This window comes from Peromyscus maniculatus, chromosome 3 (assembly GCF_049852395.1).
Source record: "Peromyscus maniculatus bairdii isolate BWxNUB_F1_BW_parent chromosome 3, HU_Pman_BW_mat_3.1, whole genome shotgun sequence".
Classification (NCBI taxonomy): Eukaryota; Metazoa; Chordata; class Mammalia; order Rodentia; family Cricetidae; genus Peromyscus; species Peromyscus maniculatus.
In genome coordinates this window covers 32,904,567-32,924,741 of record NC_134854.1, presented here as the reverse complement: position 1 = coordinate 32,924,741, position 20,175 = coordinate 32,904,567, and the positions used below count along the sequence as shown (strand labels likewise).

The 20,175-nt window shown below is 36.4% G+C and overlaps 1 protein-coding gene across 7 annotated transcripts in view; it reads right to left on the bottom strand.

Moving 5' to 3' along the window:
* The window catches only part of Pclo (piccolo presynaptic cytomatrix protein), a 341,169-nt gene that overhangs the window by 75,183 nt on the left and 245,811 nt on the right, over positions 1-20,175 (bottom strand). For 4 of the 7 annotated variants that reach the window (XM_042272921.2, XM_042272923.2, XM_042272922.2 and 1 more), the window contains exons 11-16: positions 17,763-17,871; positions 17,180-17,247; positions 16,116-16,330; positions 8,795-8,845; positions 5,118-5,242; positions 2,869-2,895 (exon numbers count right to left, since the gene is read on the bottom strand). In XM_042272921.2, coding sequence (XP_042128855.2) covers positions 2,869-2,895; positions 5,118-5,242; positions 8,795-8,845; positions 16,116-16,330; positions 17,180-17,247; positions 17,763-17,871 — 595 coding nt within the window. Of the gene's footprint in view, positions 1-2,868; positions 2,896-5,117; positions 5,243-8,794; positions 8,846-16,115; positions 16,331-17,179; positions 17,248-17,762; positions 17,872-20,175 lie in introns of those variants that run through there. The other 3 variants (XM_076566312.1, XM_076566311.1, XM_076566313.1) reach the window with 2 other exon arrangements.

The following is a 20,175-nucleotide window of genomic DNA, read 5'->3' as shown; positions in this document are numbered from 1 at the left end:
CTTTCAAACACTAGTTTACAACCATCACTCTGGTTCTCATAATGCTGTGTTGATGCTTTATACAATTGACAAATTACCACAACTTTAAAAGCTATGCCAAAATCTCTGCATTTGTGAGTCAAACATGGATAGCTAAACTGGGGATTTTGAGTGAGAGCATATTTTCAGTCTGAGGGGAAAAACGGGTATTCTTCTTTGCCTTTCTTGTCCGGGAGGGTAGAGTACATTAATGATAAAACATTATGATAATTAGGCCATGTTTAATAATTAAAAATTTATAAATATGGGAAAATATAAAAGCCAGTTCATCAAACAAAAATGGAACATGGCACTTCATCTTTTGTTTGTTTGTTTGTTTTGTTTTGTTTGTTTGTGTAACAGCCCTAGCTGTCCTAGAACTCACTCTGTAGACTAGGTGGACTTGAACTCACAGAGATTTGACTGCCTCTGCCTTTTGGGGTCCTGGGATTAATGGCGTGCATTACCACCGCTCGTCAGCACTTCATCTTAAAATATGACTTTATGCCTTTGTTTTCCTTTAAATTTATTACACTGAAGTCAGGTTTGGACATCACATTGCAATATTTGTTCCAAATGGCAAAACTCACATGCTAACAAGCATGTTTAAAGAAAGTCTCTCGAGTAACTGCAGCTCCAGCTATAATGATAGTTAAAAATTGTTAAAACATAACAAAGTCTCATTAATGAGAAAAACCACACTTTGTTCAGCAGGATGCTGAGAGAAAAGTGAGAGATACTTCAGTTATGCATATTTTCACTTTGTAGTTATCCAAGGAAGTACATCAAAGTCATAGGTCATATGCTGACTTTCCTTGGCATTCTCTCATCTCAGTCCCACCTGACCTCAATCCTTTCGGAGTATATGAGTATTTTTAGGTAAAATTGTAGAAAACTAAATGAAAGGAAATGATAAAGCTGGACCAGTGTAGGTTTTTAGGGTAATAGGACTGTTATTGTTTTGTTATTTTTTAATTAATTTATTTTTTATGTGTGTGAGTGTCTAGCCTGCATTTACATCTGTGTAGCAGCTGTGTCTCTAGTGTCCACAGACGCTGGAAGAGGATGTTGCTTCCCCTGGCACTGGTGTTAGAGAAAGTTGTGAGCCGCCACATGTGTGCTGGGAATTGAAATCTGGTCCTTTGGAAGAGCAGCCAGTGCTTTTATTGCTGGGTAAACTCTCACCCCTCATTTTATTATTTTTAATACATTATCATTTTTTATGGAAGAAAGGTTTTTTTGGCTTTCTTGATATTACTGTAAAATTCTTTTGTATAATTGAGTTGCTACACATATTGCCTCTCTCTTATTTAACTGTCCTTGACTACTAGAAATCTATTATACATAGTACCAGAAGTAATAATAGCAATTGCCACTGACCGAAGATTATAATGTGACACACTAAGAATATTCACACACATGTGTGTGCACTCACACACACACACACGTACACACACACACACGTACACACAGACGAAGTTATTCCTCATAGTTACAGGAGGGAGCACAGGAGGAGCTCTGGATCCTCATGTGACAACTCATGGCTTCTATGACAATGCTGAAATTCAAAGCCAGGTTCTTAAGGTCTCCAGTCAGTGCTTTCCACAGTCACTGCAATTCCCTCTCACACTGACAGTTCTCAAAGATATGATGAAAATGATATAAGGACAACACCTTGGCTTTTTAACCTTCCAAGTGATAATCAAAAAATTCTATTCATTACAAACAGTTTCCAAACAAATTCTCCTATAAATTAAATGCAAACAATCACCACCCTGATAACGCTTTCTGAGCTTCCTAAGATAACAGGCTAGGAGCTTACGAATAGAGAGAATGATAATGTGAGCTCTAAACTGACACACTCTCTTTGAAACACAACTAATTTTATATCTCAGTTAAGAAACTCAGATTGTATCCACGGTCAGAGAACTAGCCACCACAAGAAAGCCACCACAGTGTCTCTGTTCCTAGGCTGCTAATGCTAGGGTTGAAGATAAATATTTACATCTTTAAAAAAAGAAACAGTCTCTTTTGGGTCACAGCTTTCCAGGATTAATAAACTGTCATATTTTAATAACACAGACAAACAAATGCTGTAACATTAATAATATAGCTGAGGCTAAAATCCTTATCATCCTATTAGTACAGATGGTATATGAGTCTCTTCTATGAAAAAACACTTTAATTGATAATGCAGTGGGTGATGTGCAAAAAAAATTCTTTGAGCTCTGTCGTGAGAGGTAGTCTTGGTTGGTAAGATAGTGATACAGCAATAAATCAGAGAAGTTCCATACTACTAGAACCAAAGACAAGTGTTTGTGTAATTACTCACATATTCGTCTCAGCTGATTTTGCCTTCTAATGATTTTGTGATACAGAAAACATAAATTATGGAAACATTTCAGTATCAAGCAAGGGAAGAACAGATCAGACACACATTATATTTAAAATGAGATTCACATACAGGACTAGCCCATAAATTCACTTAAAAACACTTGCAATATCTTCATTTGTGATAGGAAGTCAGGAGAACCTAAGCTGTGATTATCACATAAGGAGCTAAATGAGATTCAGTACACAGAATACAAGTGAAAATTGTAGTTATATTTAATTTTAGGATAAAATTTCCTTATCCTTCCTTTGAATAATTTCTAATTTTCTATGTCCTATTGCACATTGGTCAGACTGTTTGCTGAGGCCTAATTCAACAGACAACCCCTGGTAGAAAAATAATAGTTACAGCCAAGCAGTAGTACTGGCCAAGAAGTGTTGGTATTCGTACTTAAAAACACACAGAATACGACTTTAGGCATAACAGCGTAGTTGACACTGAAGGAGAATCAACTCTACCTTGCATTCTGGACAACCATGACTTGACTGCATTGATTCCAGAAGCCAGAGGAAAGGGTACAGCAGGAGAGAGGGGAAGACAGGAAGAAAAAAGTTAGGAGCAGAAATAGACAGGAGCATGAGAATAGCAATCACAGAAGCAATGCACAGCATGAAACTGGCTTGAGACAGATGATAACCTAGAACTACAGTGAAACAGCTCTCACATGTCTAGCAATCCCAATTACTCGGCCACTCAGCAACTAGTGATATCTTAACGACAGACTAGGAATTGAACAGGATTTCCACACTGGAGCTGAATCCCACTGTGAGGGATGGCTGGAAGAACTATGGGGGGCGGGTAGTAGTACTGGGTGTGTATTTTTTGTCTATTTCACTCTACTTGTTATGCTTCCCAGCTAAGTATTACACAGCTGTCCTGATTTCCACCTCAGTCACGCCATGCATAAATATTAGTGTTCTTGTGTAGTATAAAAAATGACCCCAAGGGCCACCATCAGGGAAGACAGAAAATGAGTGACAGTACTTTCCCTCCACTTAAAATACTTAGAGACAAATCCCTCAGAGTAATTTCCCATAACTTCCTAATTTCTTTAAAGAACACAAAAATTCTCATGACCAAAATCAAAGTTTTTATTGTTTGTTATTTTTGTCAAACTCCCTTTAAAAGATGGGGCCAACTTGTATACACAACTATATAAACTCGATAATTAATTAAAATAAAAGATTCTCTTTCCTGGGTTATGTGGCTATTTTATTGATTGTTCATAAAAATTACTGAGGATTTCAAAAATCCTTAAGAAAATAATATTAGACAAACCACACCAACAATTCTAACTTTCTAAAAGGAATTCTTGGGGTAGGTGTATGGAATCAGAGCAGGTATACTGTTTGTGATTTATTCTCTCTGCATTATCTGATTTCTTTCCATTGACAAATTAAAAATTATGATTGTGCTCTCTTAATATTGACAAGGAAAGTGAGTATCAAAGAACGAGGGATCTGCCTGTGGTGACTCCGGAAGAAAACAGCAGATTCACAGCAGCACCTATGTAACTCTACTATGGCTCCTTTTCAGACAAACCAGTCAGGGGCGGAACACACACTTGTGCAGTTTGGCTGCTTTTAAGTCTGTTGAGGCTTTGCAGCACGTAATGTAATTCTGCAGAATGTTTGGCATGTACTTAAAAGCATTTGTAGTTGATGGTAGTGTGTTCTAAAAACACCAGTGAGGTCCTCAAGCCAACTAAAAATATTATGAAAGATATTATTGATGAAATGAATAAATTATTTGTGAATTTTAAATGAGTTATTATTTAAAGATATATACTAAAATATTCACAAAAACAGTTAATTGCTGCGATTTTTTTCAAAATGATCTAGATGTAGAAAGTGTATAAGAGTAAGTGTAAAATCTAACTGGCTAGTAAGCAAAAGCTTTTGAAAATAAAGGATAGTCAGCAACCAGACTACTCCCTTTGCTTCTGTATTATAGTTAAAAATTTCCAAGCAAAAATCAATACTCAAAAATTTACTCCAAATTCAAGAGAAATGAAACCAATGTTGCCATCAGCTGAGGAAGTTTTTCAATACATCTCCATTTGTTGACTGTTCATGGTTCCACAACATTACCTTGGCTATTATAAATATCTTAGATAAGGTACAATGATTTGTGGAGGTCAAATCTCTGTTCTAAACCATTCTCAAGTACTTGTTCATATACTAGAACATTGCTATTAGCATCAATTATGTGATTAATTTTATGAATCATCAAAGAGCACATCTTTTACTTAGTATTTTTATTTGGTGCTGGGGACTGAAGTATTCAGGTATGTTAAACACATACCTTGTCATGGAGTTAGACCCCAAGCCCACAGCACTTACTTTATATCATCAATGTACAGATCCCAGAAAAGATTCAATGTAAGTTACTCCTTGAAATCCACCACAATTTCTTAAATGCTTTTAGAATTAATCTGACCACACAGCACAAGAGTGGTTCCCACAATCAAAACACTGCTTACTCCCAGGGAGACGGACTTTATTCTGACTACTGCTCTCTCAGACTTCGTTTAAAATTTTAATTCAACCGTGTCTACTAATTAGAAATAAACATGAGAGCAAAAGCAGACAGGACAGGGTAAGAGGAGCAGTCCAGGTTAGGCTTGGAAATTGAAGAGTGGAAGATGTTCTTAGGATTGTTTAGACTGTGGACCCTGATACTCAGAAGACAATGCCTCTTTACTTACCCTCGCCCCGGAAGTAGATACACCTTAACAAAAGGGTCAGAGTAGCCATTGTTGTCTCTAGGGACAAGATTTCTTGCTTGAAGAATATGTATTATAAGATTTCCAAGATCATAGTTGATTTGAAGCTTTAGGAGGTAGAAATAATTCCATGAAAAAAAAAACATGTGAAACAGTATCATTTCATACTTTACTAGCTCTCTCAACACTTTATAAGAAGCTACCTACTTCATCTCAATTTTACTTGAAACTAAACAGTTAGTGCCCAGTTTATCCAAAAACTCACAGGCATGTCTGGATTTCTAATAAATATAATGTTCATGTTTCCAAGACTCTGCACAGAGAAGAGTCTTGGCCTACTTAAAGTTCATTTAGAAGGAAAACAATACAGTAAATTTTTGTTATATTTTCATAATGAAAATTTATTCATAGCAAAATAATATGCCCCACTTATATTCATTATTGCAATTACTAGGGTTTTGAAAATTATTTGTAAATGTATATAAAATGGCATTTACATTTCATCAATGAATGGTCAGAAGGAAGCTTATATGGAGAAGATTCTATTAATATTGAGATAAAAAATTTAAAAAAAAAGAATAGATTTCATTTTTCCTAAGTTCTCTGAGATTGAGCCTGTAGTTTTTCTTTCTGAATAACTACTTATAAAGTAGGAGACTGGGATGATATTAACTTACTCTTTTGCTTTAAAAGTTGAAGAAGAAAGATGAATCATATCTTTAAGATGCTTATTAGATACATTGCCATCGAAGAACAAGATTTATAAATCAGATAATTATTTGAGGAACTGTCATAATCTAAAATGATTGAGCTTAATAGTTTTCTCTTTTACCATCGAAGGATTCTTTTGTAATTATTTAGATTAAGTCTTAATTTCCTTTACGTTTTCCAAGTAGTAGAAATGAAAAGAACTGTATTTAAAGTGTGAACTTACGTGTAAAAATACTGACTTTTTAAAATACTTCATAGAAAACATATACATAGTGTTTATATTGGATCAAATCTTGACTTTAAAGTTTCACAATTAATATACAACTATCATTTTGGCACAATTTTGATTTGTGTATGTTTTTCAATAGAAAACAAGTCTTTAATTGCATGATTCCACAGGGAAAAGCCTAGGTATCTCTGACAACCATGAAAAATGTGTGAATCGACAAAGTCATCTGTCCTAAGGGGAAAACAAAGACAGGGATTTTGGAACTGCATGCTATGACAGGACACAGGAACACAGAGGTAAATAATTCACATTTAGCTTTCTCTGAAGTTCATTTTCAATTGACACTGAACTTCATCTATTTCTCACTGACATGGAAACCTGAAGGCCACCTTGAGACACTACTTTTCAAAATTTTCCTCATTCATTCCTAAAGACCTCTAAGGAGCTCAGGGGTCAGACCAGTGTGAGCATAGAAGACCTGGGCCATGCTCATACACAGGGGCTCCAGCACCCGCATCTTTATGGTTATAATTCTGTGTGTGCCAGGGGAATAAGACTTTGCCATACAAGAGGAAATAATTGAAACACCAGCTTTCAGGATATTCTAACTCAGAGGTTTGCTGTGGGATGTTCTGCATGTCAAATTACTCTGATTGGTCAATAAATAAAACACTGATTGGCCAGTAGCCAGGCAGGAAGTATAGGCGGGACTAACAGGGAGGAGAAAAGAAAGAACAGGAAGGTGGAAGGAGTCACTGCCGGCCACCACCATGACAAGCAGCATGTGAAGACTCCGGTAAGCCACGAGCCACGTGGCAAGGTATAGATTTATGGAAATGGATTAATTTAAGCTATAAGAACAGTTAGCAAGAAGCCGGCCACGGCCATACAGTTTGTAAGCAATGTAAGTCTCTGTGTTTACTTGGTTGGATCTGAGCGGCTGTGGGACTGGCGGGTGACAGAGATTTGTCCTGACTGTGGGCAAGGCAGGAAAACTCGAGCTACAGAGGTTCTCAACCTGTGGGGTACGACCTCTTTGGCAAACCTCTACCTCGAAAAATGTTTACACTAGGGTTCATTACAGCAAATTTACAGTTATGAAGTACCAACAAAAATAATTTTATGGTTGGGGGTCACCACATATGAGGAACTGTATTGAAGGGTCTCAAGAAAGTTGAGAACCACGGTTAACTGCTAAGAGGCATTTGTGTCAGGTAAATCTCAACTTCAGAATTATGTCTTACTGCTGAAGGATCGGATGCAGGAGAAGAAACAAGGGAACATCAAACCCAACAGAAACAGCAAACATCTGTCTAAAGGTAAGGAGTTAATGTAGGAGAAAACTAGTAAGAATCAAAAGCTGGAGTCCTCCCGGTGTTGCCTGTGGAGGGACAGAAGGAAGGTCTGGTGAAAAGATTGGCACTGGCACTGGGACACCAAGGTCAGGAATGCACAGCAGGGCATGCGCAGTTCCACCGGTTCTGTCCTGAGGCGCTCTGGGACGCCCCTCTGCATTCTCACAGCTTCGCGTTAGCTTTTTCCTGTGTGTGCAATCACTCCCCAGTCTGTGTACCCTTGTTCTTGTAATATTTCTGTAGGCTATTGATACACAGCTTTTTATTATGCTTCCCCCCACTCTGCCCATCTCCTTAAAACATGTAATACTATATTATGTGAGGGAGAATTCGCCTCTGCTTTCATCCAAGGTTCTTTCTGAAGAGGTCAGCCTCTCAAAGCTGATTCCGTCATTGCTCGACTCTGAATGCAACACCTTTCTGTGTATTATTGCTTCCAGGAACACATTTCCCCCTCCACATTTCTGCTACCCTGTGAAGTCTTTGTGAGAATTTCCTTTACACCATGTTGGAGACACACCTGCTTTTCCTTATTGGGACCTTGCTGTCCTCTGATAGCTAATTTGTACTGTGTTAATTTCTATGTGACTCTTTATAAAAAGTTACCTACTTCATCTCAATTTTACTTGAAACTGAACAGTTATTGCCCAGTTTATCCAAAAGCTCACAGGCTTGTCTGGATTTCTAATAAATATAATGTTCATGTTTCCAAGACTCTGCACTCATCTCATCTACCTAGAATTAATTTTTGATATTGCATAAAGCCAAGTTTTAAAAACATGTTACTGTGACTCATACTAATATCTAAACTGTGATAGTATAATATGCAAATGTAAAATTATATGCAGTACTAAAGTAACAATTTTTATACTTTTTATTCTATTTTCCAGTTAAAATATTTACCTTATGAATGACAAAGTTATTATGACTTACAATATGAAAAAGCTTCCCTATGATGGTTGTTTATCAATTAATTAGACACCAATGATTTAACAAGAGATATCATTGGACTCATGAAGCTTGAAGACAGGCCTTCAGGTATTTGGAAGGAGAAGTTGGGTGTGAAATGCCCAACAATTACACAGTAGCTAAAGCTCAGGATCTACTGACTGAGGATTTTACAGTCTGGAGTTTCAGAGCTATGATTAGTTTCTACACACACACAAACACACACACACACACACACACACACACACACACACACACACACACACGGACATGCTATATGCTGTAACATTGTGTTTCCTATACAGTTTTGTATATGTTATAGAAAGTGAAAGATCCAAACAGACTTAGAAATTCACATAGATAAAGGATAAAAACAGAAAAGATGATAGAACGATGATATTAAAAGTTTTTCATACCTGAATTTCTCCTGTAATTGGATGAGAGGCAACCTTTGTTGCATCAGTCGGCTGTAATAATAAAGACCACATATTACATTAATAAATAAAGTATTTATAGGTGTTCTCATCTTAACTGTCTTTTGGAATTAACTTCAGTTGGTTATAGCACACTGCCTACAAAATACATTTTATCCATTTGGTTGCTTCCAAATTATAGCATCTACTTATTCTCATATTTATTTAAGTTTATGGATACATAAATCTATTTTTCATTTTGTAAAACCTGTATTGAAGTCATGATTTTATATCATTAGTACTCTCAATTACTTACAAAATGAATACTTTTTGTTCAAAGCCTTTTGCCTAGGTATTTAGAGGTTTTAAAGAGCTATTTAGTAAGGAAACAGCATTTATGTAAGACTGCCTGGGAGCGTAGAAGCTGCAGTCAAAGTCATGTCCCATGCTCCTCCTCTTCTAGCTCACTGCACAGTGAAGCACCCAAGAAATGTTTTCCTATGAACAGGTCATTTTGAGTTAAAATTCAGATAAGTTTTCAATTTCTTCATAAGTCCTTAGGCAAATGGAGCTGTCAAAGCAGTTCAGAAAGTAATCTATGGGTCTGATGCGGTGGCATAAACCTTACACACCTTAATCCCAGCAGTCAGGAGGCAGAGGTTGGTGGACTACTGTGAATTCAAAGCCAGCCAGGTCTAGATAGTGAAGTTCCTAGCCAGCCAATGTTACATATGGAAACTCTTTCTCAAAATAATAAATAAATAAACAAACAATAAAATAAATAAATAATAAATTTAATTAATTAATTAATTAAAAGAAGTGAGTTTGTAAACTAATTCATGCTGCTGAATAAATGGTTGTTTATGAACTTGTTACATTTCCTTTATATTTCTCTATATAAATAGAGATGATATCTCTGCCCCCAAGTCTATGATAAAAACATTAGGTAGCATGGCATCAATGTAGAATGAAAATCACCTTACACATTAAAACCTGTTTACTTATTTGCATGGGAAACTGGTTTTCTTTTAGTAATTGAATGGAAAAACTAAAATATCCATTATAGTATCTTCATATACTTGTTTAGCTACTTTTTAAATATAATTTTATCTCATAATGAGCATACTAAAAAAAGGTAACTCTATGTCAACTATGTAATTATTTATGTTATCTATGTAACCAAAGAATAAACTTAACGGAACCACTGGTGTGGTCAAGGGGTCACAGGTACTCAACTCCATATCTTATAGTAGCTCAGCTCACTTATAGCCTATGCCCACTATTAACACTGAAACTCTGCTGGCCTTCAAACAATTAATGCTTGCTACTAAATAATCAGATTTATTTAGTATGTATTCTATTTTAAATTAATAAACCAAGAAAACTAAACAGTGAAAAGGGTTCCATACACATGCCTAGACGTGTTTATACATTGAAAAAACAGCTTGGGTTTTCTCAAGTATCCTTGATTCATTAAAAAATGGACCAGATTCGGGAGGAAAATAAGCTTGTTTTATTTACACTCTCCTGGGTTCTGCTATGAAGATGACAGGAACTTTTAAATTTGGGGGGGGGGGGGAGGCTAAATGGCATATCCATATTGGACAGTGTGAAAATTACAGTAGTTTGAGTTTACAGACCCCGGTTGTCCTTTTAAATGAGTAATGTGTTTTGAAGTTAGTTTTATTAACTGTTGTATTAAAACAACTACTTCAAGAAAACCAACGGGTTGGGACTATGGAGCAGGTAATGGAGTATTACTGTGTAATAAGTTTGAGAAGTTGTGCATTGCTCTTCAGGTGCACAGGTCCCAGAGACATGTAACTGCAGTTACTAAGAAGAGAATAGAAACAGTGTTTTTAATTTTACATGAAGGTTTTAAAAAAAAACTACTAGGATTTAGGATATAGATAATTCTTAAATTATTTAGCCCTAATTATTTCATGAATAGCCTATTATTGGCATGAAAAACTTACCGCAGCTGGTTTTGAATTTTATCATCTCTTTCCCCATAATTATATTTTATTCTGTCATATATTAAATATTGCATTCTATTTCACAAGTTCATTTACTTATTTTTTTTTACTTCCCCCACAATAGGTCCAAATACATGTTCTTCAAATAACTAACTAAATTTCAAATGTGTGAGACTTCTTTTTACCAAGTCCTACTAGAGTTTTGAGGGTATCATGACAGCAAATTCCTATTGCATAAGAACATATAAAACTAACATGTACTTCAGTTAAATTATTTACACCATGATCTAGAAGACCATATTTTAAAGATAAAAACAAAGACAGGTTAGAATTCCAGTGCTAAAACCTTTCAAGACAAAACTGTACATTTAAGTAGATAAAGCAAAATAATAAATTAAAATAGTTTATATATTTGCTTGTGGGTTTTTATTGTTAAATCAAGGAGATTAAAATTTTGTTGTATTTCATATAAGCATCATGTAAAAATTATTAACTAATGTTCTAATAAAGTATATCCTTTCAAGAATAACTATTAAATGGTTTTAAAATATATAAAACAGTTCTGTGTATCATTATATAATTTTTAATTTTATTAAAATAAGTAGAATTTGCCGGGCGGTGGTGGTGCACGCCTCTAATCCCAGCACTCGGGAGGCAGAGCCAGGCGGATCTCTGTGAGTTCGAGACCAGCCTGGGCTACCAAGTGAGTCCCAGGAAAGGCGCAAAGCTACACAGAGAAACCCTGTCTCAAAAAATCAAAAAAAAAAAAAAAAAAAAAGTAGAATTCATAGACGATATACATTACTCAAAAGCAACCATCCAAAATATTGTTAATGTTCCAGCATTTATTTACACATAGTCACTTAAATGTGGGAGGAACGCTCAACAGTGGCCTGGGGAAAGACTTTTTCTGTGACCCCAAGTTAACAGTTGTGAAATCTACAACTGACAAGTGCAATTAAATAGGACTTCCATCTTCTGCCTCGCTAAGAAGAGAAACAAACACACCCCTCTGAACAGAGAACATCAGAAAAATATATCCAACAAACAATTAATTTCCTCAATATATAAGGAACTTCAAAAATTTAATACCTCAAAACAAATAATTATAAAAAATGGACCATAATCCTAAATAGGTATCTGTCAAAAAAGAAGTTATATCAACTGGTCAGGTCTATTAAAAAAAAATTCCCAACATATCCCATCCCCCTGTCCAGGAAGTACAAATCAGCCCAACCATGGAGATCAACCCTACATACACTCTCAAAGGAATGGTTATATTAAAAAGACTATGATGAAAAGTACTGGGAAGGCCGAGGTGAAAAAGAGCCATTGAGCCGGTTGGTGGGACTGAAAATTAGCACAGCCATTTAAAAAACAGCACGATATATCCTAAAAAAAGACTAGGCTCCAGAAATCAACTCCTGGCCACACATCTAAGGAAGATTTAAAGAGGCCTTTGCCTGTCCACATCTATTTCAGCAGTATGAACACTGGCCAAGTAACAGAAGCATCAGTTCATCAACTGATGAATAAGAATAAAGAAAATGTGACTCCCTAGCTGTCATACAATCCCTCCCCCCTTTCTTAAGGAGGACTCCTGGCCTTGGCCCAGTGCTTGGCTGTGATCTCTGCATCTACTTCCATTAGTTACTGGTAAAAGCTCTCCGATGACAATCAGGGTAGTCATCAATCTGATTACAGGAGATAACCAGTTAAGGCATTCTCCCCACTATTGTTAGGAGTCTAGGCTGGGTCATCCTTGTGGATTCCTGGGAGTTTCCCTGGCATCAGGTTTCTCCTAGGGGAGGAGCTTGGTCCTGCCTCAACTTGATGCTTTTTGACACCCATTGGAGGCCTTATCCTTTCTGAATGGAGACAGAGGAGAAAGGATGTGTGTGGGGGGGTGTAGAGGGGAGGCGGTGAGTGTGTGTGGGAAGAGAGGAATAAGGGGAAACTGAGATCAGGTGTAAAATAAATGAAAAAATTTAATTAATAAATAAAAATATAATATGAAAAAGAAAATGTGACGTATACCTAATGGCATACTATTGAGATATCAAAAAATGTAAAATCCTATTGTTTGTAGGATCTATTAACTAAAAAAAAAATAATCCAAGTGCAGAAAGACAAGTATTACATGACTTACTCACATGTGGAATCTAAACTCAATTTTTCCCAGAATAGAGACTGGAGTGGTGATTTATCAGAGAGAAGGTAGAGGGAAGAGAAGGAGGAAGTTAGATGACAATAAGATCCAAAGTTCTATTGATTAGCAATAATGGAGTATTTACCTAAAACATTTAGAAGAATGAACAGTAATAATCACATGTGATGAATATGCTCATTACCCTGAGAAGATCATCCCAGGATATACTAGAATAAAAAGATTGCAAAAGTGCCAGTAAGATGGCCGTGTGTAAAAGGGCTTGCAGCCCAGCCTGACAAGCAAGGACTCCATGTCTGAATAAAAAACTCTGACTTCCACACATGCGCTATGGCATGCATATGCCTACTGCTACTTGCACAAAATAAATAAATAAAACAGTCAAAATATATTGTAAGAAAATAAGGATACAACTCACAAAATACTCTACAAATACATGTAAATATTTTAATCAAAATCATCTAATAAAAATGTTTAATAGATGTAAACATCTAAATATATACTGATATTAATTATAATTTAATTTAGATTTAGTATATTATCTTGTGCAATTCAATTGGAATTTTGTATTATTAGGGTATTTTATGCTATATATAGTGCATGAGTATATTTAAAGTAATTTAATATTTAATTTAGTTAGTTTTATGCCTACAGAAATAAAAATATTTAAAACCCTAATTCTGTATATTATCGTAAGAACATATGGCATGTCTAGCTTTGCTGGTGCCTGGCATTAGGGTATGAAAGCTTCAGAAAACTCTATGCTTTTAGCGTAGGAGACAGGAAACAAATGATAATTCAAAATGTCAGCTATTTACAAATATATTATTTAGCAAATGGTACCTGCTAAAAATAAGTCAAAGAAAGAAACAAGACTAATAGGTAGTAGATCCTGTCTCTAAGGTAAACCTTCACATTTTCACTTAAACACACACACACACACACACACACACACACACACACACTACATATATATCCAAAATAAGCAGATTTGATTAGTGTCACTGCTAAGAGATAAGCAATCTCTGTACTAGAACTAACCAATGGAGTATATTTATGAGTCACAGAAGTAATTAAAAATTCCTAGTAATCACACTAAAATAAACAAGAAATATTATCATATTTATATTCATCATAAATATCGTCACTTCACCATGTTAGCAAAATAAACATTGTGTTATTTCAGTCTTTTTTTCACACAAAGTTACTGGAATTTGGCCTGCAATTCATACAGATGTCAACTGAGACCAGCTCCATGTGATTAACAGTTATTCTTTGGACAATGGAACACTAGAACTATATATTTCAGCCAAATATCACAAAGCTACACAGACCCAAATTATTTGCAAATTAAAGAATGGGTACATGTCATACCAGCTGCCCATACCACTTTCCTAATGCTGTCCTGCATCAAGAGTTTCCAACTTCTAAACCATGGTCCCCAAAGCTAACATATTATAGTAAGGCGAATTTGTAAATTCATACCCACAACAAGAACAGAGGTTCACAGGTGATCACTGACATTTTGATTGTTTGTTACTGTTCTGTGCAAGTCACTAACTATAACAAAAATAGTTAGGTTTTACAGTGCCTGCAGCCAACATAGGAAATAAAGGAAGAGCCTGACCACCGCAGTCAATTTATAAATGTCTTAAGAGACACAGAAAGAAGCTTTGGAAGGAAGAAGAGAGGATAGCAGGCAAGCAGGCAGGCTGGGGCGCGGGGAGTGAAGGAGGAGGAGGGGGAGGAAGGGAGCAGAGAAGAAGGAAGCAAGAAAGGACGGAAGGAGGGAAAAGAACACAGAAAGAAAGATTTCTAATGTCAGAAAGACTAACACACGAAGACTTCATGGGGCACGTGTCTTGTTAGTATCTTACCTTATGCCCATCGCCAGCTCTGCACTTCCTACAGACTGTAGAGGAAAGGCTCAGCACAACCCTTCATGCCTTTCAATTGCAACCATCTGCTTCTACTCGCCCCTAAAGTACCTGTGAACAGCTATCCTCCAGACATGCAATTTTCTGTCTGAAACTCTTTTCACTCTGTGTTCTCTCTTGGAATGCTGACTCCTTTCTTCCTTTCACCTAAATTGGTTCATAACCACCACTCTCCTAGGTGTCCTCACTCTACTTATCCGCGCTGAAGTTGGCCGAGCATCTTTTCATCTGTAATTACACCAGCGGTTCTCAAACTTTAAGGAGCACCACAAACAGCTGGAGACATTACAAAACCTAGGTTCCTGAGCTCAATTCACACAGTTTTTGAAATAGTCAAGTCTGTGTAAAAAATGCAATTCTAACACATTCCCATATGGTGCTGTGCCAAATCTGGTGAAGTGGGAACACGATTTAGAACTACTGGTCTCCTTGCAATGAGAGGGAGGGGATTTTTCCATCTTTGTACTCTGGTAGAGCATGACCCCTGAAACTGGATGGTCATGGAGTGGCTGTGGAGCATAAGCCAAGTGGAAGGTTCATAATGCAACACTGATTACAAAGACATCAGGACAGACACAACAGCATCATGCCATCCATAATTTCTAAGATAGGAAACCAATGTTCTTTCTAGGTTCTTTTAGAATGAGTAGCATTGGGCCCTAGGAGAGATGGCACAGTGGACATTCCGGTAGCAGGAATGCCTCTGAAATAGGAGAGTGACATGTCAGAAAAGTGACACTGCATCGCTGCCTGCTTTTCAAGGTGGAAGCACTAGTGCATGGTCCCCAGCAACTTTAAGGAAAGAGAACTGGAAGTGTTTCCAGTAAAGACATGCACATGCAGAGCAACCCCTGAGTTAGAACGGAATGACATTCCGAAGGGTGGTCCTGTGTCGCTGCTGTTTTTCTTTCTTTTTGACCTAAGTTATTTCAATCTCTTTGTACTTTTTACTGAGAAAAATCTAGCAGAATATGTATCTTTTGTTTTCAAAAGGTCATAAAGCTAATGTTCTATGTGGAAGGAAATTAAGATTTGTGGAACAATGCCCACCTGCTGCACATCAAAATCATGAAGTACCACATTGTTCAAAGCTGTCTTTCTAAAAAACAGAAGTGTCTTAAGATGTGATTTTCTATCTGGCCCAGTCAGAAGAGGGAGATATCTGTTTCAGCAGATCCTTAGGACGTGACCCCTCACAAGATTAAAGAGCCGGAAGTGGCCCTTGCCGTGACACGGCGTCTCACCTTGCTGCTGCCATGCTTCTTTTTGCTCACGGAGGGTGATCCTGGCTGCCCAGGGCTGGGAACAGAACTGGATCCTGCTGATGTGGGACCTGAGTGAGCATGAGATCCTTTCTCCACGACTGACGACATGACCAGTGGAGACTGCTGGAGTGAGACCTTCTGCAGCTCAGCCGCCAACTGCTTGGGATCAACCCCTGGGGATTTTGCCTTATCCACTAGAACAAAACAAAAGGTTTTACGTCTTGGGTCCATATGTCAGCCATATTGTGACAGCGACACTTGCTGGAGTTCTAGGTAATGACACCACATTATTTAAAGATTAAGTTAAAATTTTAAAATCACATGTACTCTATAAAAAAATTTATGTATCTATTTTTCAGGAAATCTAGAAGGCCCAGATAGGAGTGTTATAATGATGAATTACAATGAGGATCTGAGGTTCTATTACATTTTCAGAAAAAATACTTTTAATATTTTATTGAGTGAACTCTGGGAATGACAAAATACCCTATCTTATCCCCCAAGAATTTGTATGGATGCATATTTTCTCTCTTCTAAATGTTCCATATTTTGTTCTTTATGAAAGAAATCTCACAGAATGTGTGTGTGTGTGTGTGTGTGTGTGTGTGTGTGTGTGTGTACACTCCATTCTCTGTTAGACCTGGCCTGTTTATTTCAGTAACCTAGACTTCCTAATGTCACTGTATTGATAATAACAAAGGCCAAGTTGTGCTGAAAAAAAAAATGTAGTAACTGAAAACTACATTATTATTATTAAAAAAAAATAGCTCCATGGATTGCCTTTACAGGATGAATTCACATTTAACAAATTTAAACCATGAACTCATATAGTACATATTTAATATCGTTTTCTTGCCTACTCAAACAGTTAAAGATGCAATATGTTTCCCAAGATGCTAATAATGTAACTAAAACACTTTTCATGTCATTCAGAATCACACACCTCTATATAGAAATCTATAATTCTCTCTGTACTATGTCAAACAGGCTACTCCTGTATTCTCCTCTTCACCCATGGGTGAAGTCAGACTGCTGTCACCTACCAGCTTTTGGTGGCTCATGAAGTTCCAGGTGCTGGGGATTTTCAGAATCTGACAACATATTGAGGTCCCTAAAAATTAAGACAGATTATTAAGAAAGACATTGAGGAAGCCTGAAGCCAAAGGTACCTTTTCCCATCTGCCTTGATTTTCTTTTCAGGAGGTCAATGAGAAGTGGTTTATGATGTAAAGCGGCTCCCAGGCATGCTCACCCTGCTAACCCAGTACATATTAGCCATGTTGTTAAAAGTCAAAGCTGATAAAAATGATCATTTAAGGTGAAATCTTTATGGATTAAATGCAAGTCACTTCAAAATATGACGCACATTGGGTTCTGGCCTTCTTTCAAATGGAGTGGATTTTAAAAGCAGGAAGGGAAGCTCTGACACAAGAGAAACAGTGGCTGGAGTCTGGGCTGCACCCTAGCCTTTGATGCAGAGCACAAGAAGGCCAGCAACCTCGTATTCACTTTGTTTTCTTATGCTGAAACTCTTGCTGACTGGCAAAGGTTCCACCTTAACAATTTTAAATCAAAAGAGACATGAAGAGCCAAAAAATGGAAACAGAAAGATGGGGAAAAACTCACAGTCTTACACATATTTCTGCTTCCCCACTTTGCTGGTTAATGATGCTCTGAACTTCTTCATATGTTTTAGAAGTTAAGGGGATCCCATTCCATTCCAACACTTGCATCCCTAAAAAGACAAATTTGAGTATAAAATCAAACATGTGACTTCCTGCGTTTTTAAAAGCCAAATCAGCACACCATTTCAGAGAATATCAGCTCAATGTTCTTCAGAACATCATGGATTCGGATATAAACTTACCTGAATGTATAATATTCGTTTAAGACAACATGCAAACTTTGTTTTAAAAAACCGATCAGTTCTTACCAAACACATGCATTCTGTTCACACTTCTATAAAGAAAACCATATTGAATAAAGAAACAAGTAATTGCAACCATTAGCTTTAGATATTGACTTCCCTGTTCCTTTATGGAATGGAGTGGTAAAAAGTCACTAGGATTTCCTGATGAAGCTCTGCTCTTGATTTTTGCCCAGATAAGTCAGACTGTGCTTTATGTCTTCCATTTCACTGCATGGAACATGTTTCTGAAGAGAACAGCAAGAATGCTGTAGAAAGGTCAGCTTTGTGGGGCTGTGCCCTGTGCTATAATAGTACAGGCTCTGTATTCAGAACGGCCCCATGCTCTGCTGTCATCTTGAAAATCACCTTTTTCACTTTTCACTGAATCTAATAAATTATGTCCTCTTCTTGCCTGATCAAGGCATTTCATTTATGCAATATTTCTGAAAGGACAATTTTATGCAAAAAGGAAATAGTAATATACTTAATATTTAAACATTTTATATCCAGTGTTTTTAGTTCATTTTGTGAGTTGTCAAAATAACTGAAGAGCACATATTTGACATGATTCACATGGCCATAAAATATAGCTATATGAGATGGATATACATAGCTGAAAATCATCCAATAAGGTACCCAAATATTTCTGAATGTTATCAGCTTTAACCTAGAGAAAATGTCTGTATGCCATTATATATGTTATACATTATTTATTATATATTATATATAATATATTATATATGTGAAAAATGGTAATTATTGATCAATTATATCTTTAATATACTTCACACTCTGTAATTCCCTATTGCTTACTTCAGCACTGGTTCAATGGGAAATTGTAAATATTGTACGGTTGTGTCTTTAATTTTAATGGCATAATATACATTGGGAGGCATGATACCAGTTGCAATTAAGTGAAGGAAATGCCTTTATACTAGAGTGGAGTAACAGAAAAAGTCCATCAAATGCTCACAGTAACACAGAGAGAGACTTTTCTATAACTTACTCCAAGAAAACTTTATCTTCAGATGGGTCTTAGGTTTATTTCAACAATCCCAGCTGTTGTACACAGAAAATAAGAACATTATATAAAAGACGTTGACTCTAAGAATAACTCAGCACAGGGAAAGCAAAAAGCAAAACATCTTTAGAGCTAGGAGAAAAACCTACATTTATTCTGAATTGAAAAATTAGTGCCATAATAATTCAGATATTATTACCCTTTACATTTCTACAGAATCATATGCCATGGAAATAATCAGAGATCTGTTTTTTCTATCATGTTGACCTGTTCAGGTTTTCACATTTTGGAACAAAGGGAACACTGACAAAACTTAATTATCTAGTGAAATAAAGAATGTCTCTTGTTATAACAAAGGAAAACACATTCTATTGCCAGTAACATGGCTGTCCGTATTCTTGCCACTACATGTATGTGGTGCTTCTAACTCTGAGCTCTGCTTTGTCCCAGGACAGACATCTACACGTCTTTTTCACTCATCTTTTTTCATGTTAGTCAGTGCTGTGGCAAAAGTTAAAATTATTTTGCCACGTCCTTTGTCTTGGTATGGTACCCATGCTGTTATACAATGAAAAGGGTCACTACTTTCATCATAGTTATTTAATACTTCCCATTCTAATGTTCCTCACTTCTTGAAAAAAATGGAATACAACTTGTATTCATTTTATAAAATATATTTAGAACTATGAGTTAAATATCATGTGACTTCAAACCAATGTATTTGATTCATCACACAAACAAAATGAAGGATAATAACCATAGAATCATCCCAGTAGATACATAAAGAACATTTTATACTATTTTAATAGACTTCATAAAATTAAGGATAGCCTTGGTATAGAAGAAATATATGTCATCACAATTTAATATATTTACAATAAGCCAATGGTTAGTATTATAATGACTGGGAAAGACTGAACAATTCTTTTTATGATCTGGAATAGAACAAGGATGTGCATGCCCAGCATCTTTACTCAGTGAAAGTCTTTAAATGCTAGTTCAGGCAGTCATGCAAGAAAAAGACAGGAAAGGCACTGGGACTCGGGGGTAGCAGTCAAACTCTCACTGCTTGCACACATAATCTTACAACTACAGAAGCACAAATACAT